At 33.2% G+C, this 15,605-nt stretch overlaps 1 protein-coding gene across 1 annotated transcript; it reads left to right on the forward strand.

Moving 5' to 3' along the window:
- Positions 1-462: 462 nt before the first annotated feature.
- LOC145160362 (dihydroorotate dehydrogenase (quinone), mitochondrial-like) lies at positions 463-9,361 on the forward strand. The gene is made up of 11 exons (XM_079079523.1): positions 463-736; positions 870-946; positions 1,019-1,342; positions 2,052-2,286; positions 2,375-2,455; positions 2,561-2,668; positions 3,518-3,547; positions 7,992-8,129; positions 8,591-8,628; positions 8,776-8,875; positions 9,156-9,361. The coding sequence occupies exons 1-11, from the start codon at positions 587-589 to the stop codon at positions 9,228-9,230; spliced, it is 1,356 nt and encodes a 451-aa protein (XP_078935649.1). The 5' UTR covers positions 463-586; the 3' UTR covers positions 9,231-9,361.
- Positions 9,362-15,605: the final 6,244 nt, after the last annotated feature.

A 15,605-nucleotide genomic window follows, 5' to 3' on the forward strand; every position in this document is an offset into this window, starting at 1 on the left:
CTCAAGAAAAACATGAGAATATTTTACTCCTTATAAATTTTGCTGCCCTTATATGTTCTTAGTATAAATTGATCACCATTTCTTTATACGAACCCCGATATTAATTTATTGTAAATTCTTTATCAATTCAATCACCACACTCGCTGCTGACTTATTTTATCATGTGTATTTTTGTCAATACGTTCATATTCCACATCTTGTCATTAAACTCCTGGAACTATAAGTACGGTGTCATTTACACCCAAGTTATGACCATTTTAGTGATAACTCTTTTTATATACTAACATATGACATGACAAAACTCATTGGACCCTAATATAAACTTTTAAAATAAGAACATGATATTTTGATGGATTAAAAAGTATAAGGACCAAACTTGATAAAAACAAAACCTATCGTGGCCAAAGGTAAAGTTTAGCCGAAAAGGGCACTTCGAATATGGAACAAGGGTTTAGCGTCAAAACACATTCAAAATCTCACCCCCGAGACTCGCAGCTGACATGAGAAGTTTTTGATTTCTGAAAGGGTGAATTGTGATCTCGAAGAACGTAATCATTGTGCGTTCTAGCTGATTTATTTTTGAAAGATGACAGGAAGATTTGCATTTAGATTCATGAAAGGATCTTTAACACAAAAGCTAAAACAAATGGCGTCTCCCGTTGCCAATCCTAGGCATTACTGTTCCTCTTCTTCTTCTTCTTCAGCTAAACCTAAACTTTCTCAGTCTTCTAGAAAGGTAACTTCACTTGACTTAAATTTCGATTTCTTACAATGGAATAGTCTGTGTACTCATCAAAAAATCATGGTCAGGAAATTATCGAAAGCTTCATGATTTCGGGTCTCTGAATCGTGGTTATCTTAAACTGTAGGAAAGATTACTTGCAGGAGCTGCAATCGGTGTCGTTGGGGGAGCTTATGCCAGCACTTTGGATAAAGAAACATTCAGGTACGTTACTTAATCTGGATGCGATTAAGGAAAAGAGGGTTTTGATGCTATTATTGTAAGATATTTTTGCAGTGGGTGGCTATTCACAGCAACAAAAGCTCTCAATCCAATGTTTGCATTATTAGATCCAGAAGTTGCTCACCGTTTAGCTATCTCTGCTGCAGCTCGTGGGTGGGTCCCACGGGAACAGAGGCCAGATCAGCAAATTTTAGGGCTTGAAGTTTGGGGAAGAAGGTTTTCTAATCCAATAGGACTCGCTGCAGGATTTGATAAAAATGCAGAAGCTGTTGAAGGTTTACTTGGATTAGGGTTTGGTTTTGTTGAAGTTGGATCAGTTACTCCTATTCCACAAGAGGGCAATCCAAAGCCTCGTATGTTTAGATTGAGAAATGAAGGGTGAGAAACAAATGTTTCCTATTAACAAGGGCAAATTTGTAATTTGTAAAAAGTTAGGACTCGTTCTTTTTGCATTTAGTCAAAAGATACACACATATATAGCTTATCGAGGATACATGATGTTTGCTTTTGTGGACTGAATGAACCGTCTTAATGAGAGAGTAAATGACCATTTTACCCTTCCGTCTAAAAGTGATTTGTTTGATATCATGGTTGATTTGCAGTCTTGTACATGCTTATCTCATTGTAAATAGAAGGGTAAAATGGTCATTTACTTAGATTCAAAATTTTGTTTGTTGTTTATGTCATTCTAAATAGAAGGATGCATGATATTTGCTTTTGTGGATTGAATGAACCGTCTGAATGAAAGAGAAAATTACCATTTTACCCTTCTGTCTAAAAGTGATTTGTTTGATATTATGGTTGATTTGCAGCCTTGTCCATGTTATGTCATTCTAAATACAGGGTTAAAATGGTCATTTACTTAGATTCAAAATTTTGTTTGTTTATGTCATTCTAAATAGAAGGATGAGAGAGTAAATGACCATTTTACCCTTTTTCCCAAAAAGATTTGTTTGATATCATGGTTGATTTGCAGTCTTGTCCATGTTTATGTCATTCTAAATACAAGGGTAAAATGGTCATTTACTTAGATTCAGAATTTTGTATGCTGTTTTATAATAAGTCATCTTGTTTTGTTTTTGGGCAGTGCTCTTATTAACAGGTGTGGATTTAATGGTGAAGGAATAGTTGCTGTTGCAGAAAGATTGGATACTCAAAATGGTAAGAGAAAGCCAGAAAAAACTTCAACTTCTTCAAATGATGAAGTCAAACATGGTCAAGGAATTCTCGGGGTCAATATTGGAAAAAATAAAACAAGTGAAGATGCTGCTGCAGATTATGTACAAGGCGTACATGCTTTGTCCCAATATGCTGACTACTTGGTAGCTTCTTTTTAACATTTCATTTTAAATCTTTATATTTCCATTTAATTTAATTTTAACATTTTTTAATCATGTTGTAACTTGTAAGGTAATTAATGTTTCATCACCCAATACCCCTGGACTTCGGAAGCTTCAAGGAAGAAATCAATTAAAGGACCTTGTTCAAAAGGTTTGTAAATTGTAATCCAGTTCAAACTTTTTGTTTAAAATATTATTTTGTGTTAGTATATAAATAATAAATGATAAATTCATCAAATTTTTTGTATGATTAAAGGTTAAAGCAGCTCGTGATGAAATGGAATGGGGTAAAGTGGGCCCTCCTCCATTGCTTGTAAAAATTGCTCCAGATTTGTCTAAGCAAGATCTTGAAGATATTGCTGTGGTATGTATTTTGGGTTAAATGCAAGAAATAGTAATGTATTTTACTCTAATTGATTTGTTTGTTATAGCATTTTACTTTCATTCTTCTTATTAAAGCATTATAATTTGAAACTTTACCTAATTATATCAATGTCATCCGTATAAAATGCAATTTTCATTGTCATAAATTGGTAGATTTCTCAAAGTATAATGTTCTAATAAAAAAAAAATTAGAAGTAGAGTAAATTACACGAAGGGTCCCTATGGTTTGGGGTAATTTGCACGCTTGGTCCCTAACTTATTTTTTTAACTCGGAAGGTCCCTGCTGTTTGTTTTTGTTACGCGGTTGGTCCTTACTGTTTGTTTTTGTTACGCGCTTGGTCCTGTCTTACCTAAAAAGACTATTATTTAAATAGGGAAAAATGGTGGGGTAGGTAAGGAAAGGTGAGGGGTGGGGTTGGGGGTGTGTTTATTTAAATAAACTAAAAAATCAAGGGCAAAATAGTCTTTTTAGGTAAGACAGGGACCAAACGCGTAACAAAAACAAACAGTAGGAACCTTCTGAGTTAAAAAAATAAGTTAGGGACCAAATGCGCAAATTACCCTAAACCATAGGGACCATTCGTGTAATTTACTCTTAGAAGTATAATGTTACAATTAGGTAGATTTTCGAAGTACAGTGTCTTCTTAATAAGAAAAAGTTTGAAATTACAATGCTTTAGAGAAATGAAAGTAGGATTCTATAATACGCAAATAAATGAAAGTAAGTTGCTATTTCTTACATTTGGCATATGTATATTACTATATTTGTAATATAAGACTTACCCTGTAAGAACTTTGGGTTCTTACTTGTTCCATTTTGATTTTGTAGGTTGCTCTTGATCTCCACTTGGATGGTTTGGTATGTTTCTGAACTATACAAATGCTTGTTGCATTTTTTTTAGCTTTTGATAATTTATTATTTGGATAAATGCAATACATAGCAATGTGATTATTCACAAAGCGTACCTTCTACCTTTAAAAAAGGCCTTTTAAAAGATGAGGTGGCGCCTCTAATGGCCAATATGAGGTGGAGGCCTTATTGGAATGAGGCGTACGATATACTAATTTTGACTAATTTAATAGACTATATCACTACTTCATTGAGTTTCCGAGTTTGACTATTTTATTGACTCTTTGACTATGACCTAATTAACTATCTGCGTCTACTTTCATCTTTTTTCTCTTCATCATCGCCTACCGTAAATTCCTCACTCTAAATCGAAAAGCTTTCACCACCGGTTGAATCTAAATTGAATGACTTTTTCCTTAGTATTTCACCACCACACATCTTTTTTTTACGGTATAACTATTTTTTTTGGGTATAATTTGTCATTATGTTTTCGCAACTCGGTTTATTAATTGACAATTTAGATTGTTAGTAGTAAGTGATTTCTTACAATACGACATTGGCCAATATGAACTAGTTTGGTGGCTTATAAGTTATAAGTGTAGGTGTCCCCTCCCCTACAAGCTGGATTTAGGAGTCAGTTCTTCACTTGGGCTTATGACATAATATGGGCCTAGTATGGGACGGGTTCATATCATTTGTTATAGGAGCTAACCCTATCTTAGAAGGTTCCAACACTCACGTAGTGGTGGCTTGGACCCGCAAAGAGGGGTGCCAACCGTGACAAACGATGACTTTGGTGACTTGGACACGAGAAGAGGGGTACCAATTGTGACCAACGTAGCCCTGATCAACGAGGATGTTGGCCCTTAAAGCGTGGGACAATTGTTATGATCCCAAATCGGATAAATATAAATTAGGTTGGTGGCTTATATAAGTTTAGGTGTCCCAACTCCCAACCTCTTACAAGCCAGTTTTAGGGGAGGGAGGGTTCTACACTTGGACTTATGGCATGATACGAGTCAGATGGGTTCGTATCACGACCATAAACAAATCGGACTTGAAGATATGGTGTTGAGCATGAGGTGTCGGCAGAGGCTCGAAAGAAAGACTAAATATATAAAATGCAAATTAGTATGAGTCAGAAGAATGAAAGCGCATCTGATTTGCAGACACAAAGATGTAGTACCATGTCCTCAAGTTCGAGGACATCTTCAAACTCCCACATCTTAAAAGAACGCTTGGAAGGGCAATCACGGTGAACACTCACAATTATAACCGTACTTTCGCTACCCAACATAATGAGAGTTCATTTGGGCAAAAAGATATGGTTAGACCCGTAAAGATGTGATTGGCACGGGTTTTTTAACATTGAATTGCAACAGGGCTGACAAATTTTTATTAAGAAAAATGTTCACTTTCAAAATGTGGACAAAAAACAAGTTTTTGAAGGAGGCAAGAGAAAACAAATATCCACTACCATATTGTTGCCTTCTATTTGGAACAAATTATTTGTCGTTATTACGAGTGCTTCATTTGGTTAATGGAGAGGAAACCTCATACGGGTTATTGATATGGCAAAAAGAGATGATGACGTTTTTCAAGAGTTAATCGAATAAATATGAAGACATCTTCCTAATCGTTGATATGAGATGAAATTATTTGTTAGTTACATCGACCTTTGCACGTAGCTAGACATTTGTTGAATCCATCTTTGTATCATAGTGCAAAGCAAGTTAAAGGAGGGAGATCTCTATAAAATACTGAATGCTTGATGGAATACGTAAGGGGCCCTGGAATTTGAGACGCGAAATTTTAGACGCAGGAAGATCTCTATAAAATTGAAACACCAAAATTTTTCCTCTTTCCAGGAAGTTGGCCCTACCCCTATTTATTGGCCTTCCTAAATTGATAAAAAGGAGATGATATCCGATAAAAAAGGAAACTTCCTAATAAAATACCAAATCATAATAAACTAGATAAATACCAAAAATACTAAACACCCATTGCTTGATCATACTTATAGCTTGCACCGGGTACAAAAGAAATATAATTTAGCAGAGTGGTGGATGCAATATGGAGCACGTCACTCAAACTCAAAATTTTTTGCAGTTAAAGGGGCTAAGTTTACATGTAGCTCGTCGGGTTGTGAATATAATTGGAGTGTATATGAACATTTATGTAACTCGTTATTTCAAAATTATAATATAGATTATAGAAACATGTTATAAATTATAGGGGTGATAACACTGTATCCCATCGAACTTTCAAATTGTGGTTTAAATGGTCCCTAAACTATTTTTATGGCTTTTTTGGGCATAAGGTGGGTTATGACCTACTAGTTTAGTCCGTTGTATTGGGCTCTACATATACATTTTGATCAACACCGACGTGGACGCATACTCTGCAAACTCGACGTTTTCAAAGTCTTCGGGTGACCGGCACACGTTCTCTCCAAGCGTCACTGTTGCACCCCTGCCCCCTATAAAAATAACCTTTTCATGTCTTAAAATGGAGAAAACCAAAAGCCTTTTTACCCTAAATTCGAAAAAAACCTCCATATCATAATCGGTTAAAATTTGATGATGGGCTCTCCTGCTCACAGTTGGTCCTTTAATGATCGATGCCACCTTGATGATAACGGTTAAAATCGTTACCATCCACAGCCACAGGGCCTCGAGGGTACCCTTCTCAAAATTCAGTTGGAGGTGATGCTATTTAAGGACGAAGTTTCTGTAGACTTGTTGCAATTGAAGTTGAAGCCGGAGAGAATGAGAGTTTCATTGAACCTGGAGGTTAACTACTTGAAGGCTGACCAGATAGATCTTGCGATGATGACACACGATGTGAGGAACCACTTCTACTCCTTGCAAGCCGGTTACTTTAAGGTTACATCGTAGCTTATGCCACTGGAGATGAAAGTGGAGAATATGTCCCGATTTGAATTGGTTGGGTGTTTGATAAGAAAATGTTACAGAACCAAAGATATGGTGCATCCTAGTGGACCCCAACACATTGATTGTTTTGTTGTTGATAGATTATGCCTACTCCGATATAGAATCCAAGTGTTGGATCCACTAAGATGCCTCTTATCATTATGTTCTGTAGCATTTTTCATATCAGACACCCAACCAACAAATCGGGATACCTTCTCCACCTTCCTCTTTAGTGTCATAAGCTCCGGCGTAACCTTAAGATAACCAACTTACAAGGAGTAGAATTGGTTCCTCAAATTGTCTATCATCATTATGTGGCCAACCTTCAAATCGTCCACCTCCAATTGCAAGTCAGTTTCTCCTTCAACTGCAAGTCTGTAACAGGTCTATAGAAACTTCGTCCTTCAAAGCATCACCTTCAACTGTGCTACGCGAAGGGTGACCTTGAGGATGGTAACTATTTGAGTCGTTATCATCAAGGTGACGTCAATCGTTGAAGGACCAACTGTGAGTTGGTGAACCCATCATTGGATTTTAGCGGATTAGGGTATGGATGTTTTTGTTGAATTTAGGGTAAAGAGGTTTTTGGTTTTCTCCATTTCAAGCCTGGAAAATATTATTTTATGGGGGGTGGAGGTGCGACAGTGACGTATGGGGGAGTACGCGTCCCTGTCACCTGAAGACCTTGAAAATGACATCGTTTGCGGAGTATGCGTCCACATCGTTGTTGATCAAAATGTACATGTGGAGCTTTATACTTGTTGAAAGGACTAAACTAGTAAGCCATAATCCACCTTATGCCCTCATAAAACCAAAAAAATAGTTTAGGGACCATTGAAACCACAACTAAAGTTTGATGAGCTACAATATCATTACCCCTAATTTATAATATATGCTAATAGTTATTATGTATTACTTATTCAACTTTTATCTAAGAAAAGAAACCAATTAGAGCAGCAAAAGCTGAATGATTTAGTTTAGAAAACGACGTTTCTACTTATAAAGACTGTGTTCATCGGATGGAGACGATGACCCCAAATACGAGGATTTAGATGATCTATGATTTAGACTTGTATGGACTGAAGTGCCTTCAACTGCATTGACCACTTGACTTTTTCATCTTTTAGCATATGTGAACCTTGTAGGAGGCTTATCACAATGTACTTCCATTCTTTTGTTTATTATAGCATCCTACTTTCATTTTTTCCTAATACAAAATCGTACTTTGAAAAAAATTTATCCATTTATAGTAATGCCATTCAAATGCAAAACAATTCACATTGCTATAATTTCTTAATATATTTTTTTGAAAGTACAATGTTATGATTGTGTGGATTTTTTGAAATATAATGACTTAATAAGGAAAAACTTGGAAGTATAATGCTGTAACAGAAAGATACCAAACTAACTAACGCCAAACTCCTATTTATACTCATTTAAACCAACTTAAGTAGGAGAATGACCAAATTGCCCCTCTTTAAGACTACTAAGAATTGTAACATTTATCTTGTTGGTTGTAGATTATATCAAATACAACCATTTCAAGGCCAGAAGCTGTTGAGAGCAATCCGGTGTCAGAGGAAGGTGGTGGATTGAGTGGGAAGCCTCTTTTTAATTTATCAAATGACATCTTAAAGGATATGTATATTTTAACAAAGGTACACTTTTCTTGCTATAAAGATTGTCAATTCCTCCTTTTTCTTTTTGTGATTATTGCCTCTTAATGTGAATTTGATTATAGTTATTTTATGAATTGTTGGCTAAATCGATATACTAGATTTAGCCACTAAACTATTGTGTTTTTTTTTTTATCGATTTAGCCTCTGAACTCTTATTATAACAATCATAAAAAAATTGAGTGACTAAATCGATAAAATGGTGAAATGCATTGTGGTTTTAAACTTTTAATAGAAGTTAGCGAGAATCAAGAAAGTTTTAGCTTATTTTATAGCTATTAATTATTCTCCTCATACTTAATTAAACTTTATAAAGCGAATGAATTATATGCTTTTAGTTTTTGCCCATGTTACTTACAAACTTTATAATTCTTTGAAGAATAATTAATACTTGATTCTTATTTAAAAAATCTATTTGAGAATATATTTAACCTTTTTTTTAGGGAAAGATTCCTTTGGTTGGCTGTGGAGGTGTAAGCAGGTTTGTTTTTTATTGCATTAAGAGACTTGGTTAAACTTAAACCTCTTGAAAAGAAACTTGGTTATATTATTTAGTGACATTTTCCATACTTTTAATTTATAAATTTTATTAAATAAATCATTTTACCAAATCCTTTTATTAATTTAGTGGAGAGGATGCTTACAAGAAAATAAGAGCAGGAGCTACTCTTGTTCAGCTTTATACAGCTTTTGCTTATGGTGGGCCCGCCCTTATACCCCAGATAAAGGTATATAGATTTTGCACAAAAGGGTAAAATGGTCATTTAACCTCTGTCATAATTTAGGACTTATAACAGGGAAGAGGTTGTTTCTTTCACTTAATTGGTTTAATGTATTAAGATATTATAATCAATGAATATTTGGGAAATTTGTTTTTTGGAATGTAAGGGTAAAATGGTCTTTCAGTCCATATAGTTACTAGTCATTCAGGACTTAATCGGGTGAAATAATAGAGTATATTTTCAAATTTTTGTATAATCATCATAACAATTTTTTTTTTTTTTGCAGGCAGAACTTGCAGGTTGCTTAGAAAGGGATGGCTTTAAGTCAATGTATGATGCAATTGGTGCAGACTGCAGATAAACATGATGCCAAATTATCATGTAATTTTTTTTAATTGTTTTTGTAAAATACAAGCTACTAAGAGAATTCATATTAACACAATATTCTGAAGCTAAAATTTTCAAGGCTTTAAATACTTTTGTTCTTATTTATTAATTTTGTTTTTACAAGCAATTGTAGTAATGATGTTTTAGGATCTAGGGGGCCGGGGGGGGGGGGGGGGTCATATTTTTGATGTTAATTGTATGCTAATAACATTGTAATGTTGTACCTAATGAACCGGAGGGGAGAATGATATGATGTATTTCAAGCATTTTTTACATTAGGATATTAGTTTTGAGTAAAGATTGTATTTAGTGCAAATTGGAAGAAATAGCAACCTACTTCATATTTTTTTTTCTAAAACTATAGGTAATGTACTCTATATGTAAACCCCGTAATGGCAATTTACTTACATTTCCTCACATAGCAACGTTTATATATATTTCCTTAACAACAATAATGGCATATTTACATTTTTTTTACTGATAATATGAGTATGTAACATGTAAATTACATCTTCTATTAGAGTGTTGTATCAAAAGTTCAAAACTTATGGATTTAAACTTAGTCCTTGAGGGTCTGAAGCTTGGGATGAAATCTAAGGTTTCAAGGTATAATTTCTCCTCTGTTAACCTTAATTCGAGTTTGAAGCTTGGGATGAAACGCAATGTCGATTTTATGTTGAACTGATGACTAGGGTTTTGTTTTCTAACTCTTCTAAGATGGTTGATGTTGTTCTAAACCTAATCATACCATTCATTTAATGGATTTGGTGTTTGGGTAAGAGTTTAGCCACAAACCCTAAAATCTCAATTATGATCATGAATTTGTTAAGTTGATATCTAAATGATTCTATGATCATTATGTAGTTTTGTTGCAATAAATCCATTATGGATGCACAAACTCAAGGAACAAGAGAATCAAAGTTTGAATGATTTGAATTAGGAACTCAATAGTTAAATGAAGCTTCCACTTGGTTTTTAGCATCTACTAATGTAAATGAAATTCTAGTTCATGAATTGATACATTGAGAATGATTTGGATGTAAAACATGAAGGATCACTTTATCTATAAGTGGTTTGGCCGTAAGGGCAAAATTGGAAACTATGGAATTGGAATAGAGCTTCCATAGTTAGGATTCAAGCTTTCAAACATTTGGATGGAATTAACAAAAGTTGAAATGCATCTATTATGATCCCAATGTGGTCTAAAAGGTTTTGGGAAGGTTACATAGTTCATTAGTAAGCCCGTGAACATTTTGAGCTCTTAACTCCATAAGTAGAAGTTTGATGAACAATAAAACTATGGAATTATTGTGATAACCTTAATGGATTAAATGATGGGTTTTTGTATGTTATAATTTCTTCAAAACATGTTTGGGATTCCATAGAAATGGTACATGATACTACTTAAGAAACTTAATATAATATGTAAAGTAGAATGTTTAAATGAGAAGAAAATTGGAAATGACAAATAATTAAGCAGAATGCGGCGTATAATATCCCTTGATCTGTTTCATATTTTGTTGATTTTCGAAGTTTAGCTTATCCATTTGGTCCAATTTCACCTCCATAAGTTATAATTGGAGTAAAATAGACATTTTGATATTAAGAGAGTTTGTGACCCTCTAAAGGTATTTTAGTCATTTTAGTAACCTATATTTATATCTTATAGGTGGGGATTTAAGAAGAGTTTCTCTAAGGAAACGACTTACTTCTTAAGCTAAGGATTGATGTGAGTTTATCGGGAGCACACACCCCTATACCTCACTTCATGTGTTTTGTTTGGTTTTCATGACATGATATCTATCTATATCTATATCTATATCTATATCTATATATCTTATAAAGCTAGCATTTTTCCTTGAACCTCATGTATTTGAAACTCCCATGCATTTTTCCTTTCACCACATTCATTTGAAACTCCCATGACTTTTCAATTTCTTTCTAATAATAATTATAAGTTGGTTAATAAGGTTAAATAAATATCAAACCTAAAGTGTAATCATATATAAACTAAATGTCAATATTAAAATAAATGCCAATATTAAAATAATATATTTACTTCTACTTATAAAGTTATGTTTTTAACTTTTAACATATTATATTTAATTTATTAGTTTTAATATATTGTTGGATGTAAACGATTATCATTTTAAAGATACAAATTTGGAACAATTTGTATAAAATAGTTAAATTATTAATTTAAATATAACATTACATGGTCAACTTAAATATAAATTTTAGTTTACCTTAAACAACCCAAAAAATATTTTGTAAATAGTTAAACGTGATAAATTGTAATGTCTTTCTAATAATGATTATAAGTTGGTTAATAAGGTTAAATAAATATCAAACCTAAAATATAATCATAAATAAACTAAATTTCAATTTTAAAATAATATTTTTCCTCCTACTTATAAAGTTATGTCGTTAACTTTCAACATATTATATTTAATTTATTAGATTTAAAATGTTGTTGTATGTAAGTCATTATCATTTTAAAGCTACAACTTTTGAACAGTTTAGAAAAAATACTTGAATTGTTAATTTAAATATAACATTACAGTGTCAACTTAAATATAAATTTCAGTTCCACTTAAAAAAACCAAAGAATATTTTGTAAATAGTTAAAAGTGATAAATTGTAGTGATAAATACAAAAACTAAATTATAATCTCAATTTAACTAAAATATTTCCTAAAGATATTTTTATAATCATTAAAAGTTTTCAAATAAGTAGCTTAAAATAACTTACAATAACAATAGTTAAAAATAACTATATATAAATGATTATATTGTTACCTTTAAAATCAAAAAACAATGTTTGATGTTTTAAATAATTACAATGATAGAAATTAAAACATTAAGCAAATAAATTTTAAAAACTTTATTAACAATAACAATAACTATAAATAACATTAAACCATATATTATATTTAATTTTATTCATATGTAACTCGTGGGTAGACGTCATTCAAACGATTGAAATAATGCATTTATAATAGATGTATATATTATCATATAATTCAAAATAATCAATATATTATATCAATTTAGTATACGAATTATTATATCAAATTTAACAACAACATTATTGTTATATTTAAAAAAAACATATATTTGTAAAGACTTCAACTATATAGGTGTTTCTGCGCAACGCGCGGGTATTTGCCTAGTTTATACATAAACCTTGATTGCGATGTGGGTTATATGTACATTTATGAAATCTAATTTTTGAAATTCTTTTGGTTGATATAAAGCTAAAATGCTTATTTTTATAAAAGACTTTTTAGCATCCTGCTTGTTGCATTCATACTAGGATGGGTGACTTGAGTGGCCACAAGACTTTGGGACCCCGCAAACGAGAAATGAATACCTAACTTGAGGATTGTGAGTAAATTTCTAGATAACTCTCATGTGTACATGTGGGATCGCTACCCCTTGTGTGGCATAGGATTATGGCTCCCTAATTGCCTAGCGTTGTATGATAGGACAACAGTTGAGTGGTGGTTCCAATATGTCACCATTCATGAGTCTCGATTATTAGCCATTAATATTTACGAGTTGGACTTATGAGATGGACAAAGTTGGGTGTAGTTGCATGCATTGCATATCTTTTTGAAATCATTCCTTATTTTCCCTAGTTTTTATTAGATTTTTTCTAGCAATTGAAAGGTTTTGAACAAACTAACATATAATTTATGGAAGTAGAAGCATATTAAAATTCTAGTCCTATGTTCAAACTAAAACCTACAAGGATCTTATGGTCAGACAATTATTTCAACTACAAGAAAAATGAGAATTACATACCTCTTTGTTAGCCAAAGATCTCCTTGCTTACAATCTTGTTCTTGCCACTTTGTTTGGATGTCAAGGATCCAAACAAGAATCCTTCTAATGGTATCACGCCTAAGATCACCAACCAAGCAATAAGACAAGACCTTGGATGTAACGACCAGGATTTCTAACATCTAATCTAAGAGAAATATCAGAGTTTTTTTTACAATTGTGGAATTCTACTATAACATCCCTAAAATCATAGTAAACGTTTTTCAATTTTAAAACCATTTAATAATCCACAAACCATACAAAAACAATGTTTTCAAGAACATAGTTAAAATCAGAGTATCCCAAAAATCATCAATCAATAAAATATCCAAGGATGATGTGCACAATCACGCCTTCGCTTTGCCTCGATCATCTGATGTACCTGAAACCATGAAATCAAACTGTAAGCCAAAGCTTAGTGAGTTCCCCCAAAATACCCACAGAACAGAACAAATACAAACATGCATGTTGGGTCCATAGTCTCCCGACTGGATTGCTCTGGGTTTTTTTGCCTACAACACAAAGCAGTACCACCTCAACCCCCGCACTATGTCGACATATGCAATAGATAAACATATAACCAGCAAATACAGGTAATCATACAGGTCTACCAATCTAACAGTTAACTATAACATATCATCATCCTATATACCGGAATACATAAAACAACCTAATGAGCCGACATTGGTGTTTTCGACCCACGAGTATAGTGAGTAAAACTCACCTCAAAGTCTAGAAGATAGATGAATTGATCACTACTCCAAATACTGACTCTATAGGTCACCTAAACATCAAACAGGGACCCAACCTCAATCTACTATTCAAATTATCCCAAATGACCTAAAGTCAAACTTGGTCAAAGTCAACGTGTAAGGTCACACATTATGATCTGATGAGTCAAAACACTCTATACGCTAACTGTCAGTGTCAACGTCAACATCAGCATCAGTGCCAGCGCCTCAAGCTTTATCAGCGCCAACGTGTAGTTATATAATATAAAGTAATCTTTGTATATTAGGTAACTATACATATACATATATATATATATATATATATATATATATATATATATATATATATATAAAATAGATAGCATATTCGATATCTTTGTGATGAAGATTAGTTCTTAGTATAGATTAGATACAATCCCTTTAATCAAGGGATATACTTGGATAGATTAGTATATATTCAACATTAGGGTGAAATCCTAATGTTAACGTCTTGGTGACAACCCGTTTTCTTGGTGAAAACAAACCATTTCTTGGTGACAGACAATTTGGTGAATCCTCTATGTTATTTACTTTTTCTGTTCTTTATTTTCTTAGTTATTTTGTTCTTTTTTATTATACTTGAAGTGTATCTGATCGATACAAACCTGCATGGTAACAAAAGGACCTTAAAGATCGAAACTTTACTGCTAATGGGACTTATATAGCACTAAGGGTGGCAACCTTAAGCATAGATACAAAGTTGAACCATAAAAATCTATTATTGGGACCTAAAACGGTCTAAAACTCCATTAACATAGATCTAAGCATTCATGAGGCAAGTTGAAAGCTTTTTACCTCAAATGAGTGCCAAATGGTGGTGTTATCTCGGATCATTGAGCTCAAGCTACTTCAGTTCTTCTTCTTCAACTTCTTCTTTCTCCTTTCAAGCTTCTAAACACCACAAAGAACTTTACAAAGCCAAAAACAGACTAGGATGAAGAATGAGAGGCTATCTAGGGTTTCTGAGGTTGAGAGGCTGGTAAGGAGGCTAGGGTTTGATTCATATTGTTGTATTTATATGGCTTAAACCCTAAAAATTAGGGTTTTGAGTCTGCTTGCGTACGCTGCGCGTACGCACCTCCGCCCCGGCATCCAATGTTGTACTACGCCCCGCGTACGTCAAGCTTACGCCCAACATATGTTTTCGGGTAGCCCAATCCTATCGGCCCACTTGCTAACGTCCACTCAATAATCCATTTATTTATTTTATAGCCCAACTATTAATTATAAAAAAAATATTAAATAATTATTACCTCAAATGACGGATGTTACAGATATGCTCAAAACCCATAAGTATTTATATTAAATACTTCATATATATATATATATATATATATATATATATATATATATGTGTGTGTGTGTGTGTGTATGTGTGTGTGTGTGTGTGTAGGATGAAAGTAAATATGCACTCACTTGTTAAAGTGATGACTTGAAACTCGGACAACGCTTCGCTTCTAGCAACTATCTTTTCCTTCAAGGTAACCTAGTATTATTATCATTGAGTCTTAGTCGAATATTTCTTGCGGCTAATTATTAGTCTAGATTAATCATTAATTCAAAGTCTACTGATCTATAGCTGATAAGGAACAACCAGGTAAGATCATATCAAAGGCAGGGTTCTTTTGGTATACAGAGTATATTATTTGGAAAGCCCATTTTAAACACCTCACTAAATCTAGCCTTGTCATCATCCCCGTAAGTAGATCAATCAATATAAAGACTTGGAATCACTGACAAATATTATTTATAGGT

This window comes from Lactuca virosa, chromosome 1 (genome assembly GCF_052849685.1).
Source record: "Lactuca virosa cultivar CGN04683 chromosome 1, Lactuca_virosa_CGN04683_v6, whole genome shotgun sequence".
Classification (NCBI taxonomy): Eukaryota; Viridiplantae; Streptophyta; class Magnoliopsida; order Asterales; family Asteraceae; genus Lactuca; species Lactuca virosa.

What these genes read in the sequence shown, in the direction of transcription:
- LOC145160362 (XM_079079523.1), top strand. Translation starts at nt 587, where the DNA reads ATGACAGGAAGATTTGCATTTAGATTCATGAAAGGATCTTTAACACAA. An exon ending in TTTCTCAGTCTTCTAGAAAG is followed by an intron (nt 737 to 869) that starts GTAACTTCACTT and finishes CTTAAACTGTAG; the next exon opens with GAAAGATTACTTGCAGGAGC. An exon ending in ATATGTATATTTTAACAAAG is followed by an intron (nt 8,130 to 8,590) that starts GTACACTTTTCT and finishes CCTTTTTTTTAG; the next exon opens with GGAAAGATTCCTTTGGTTGG.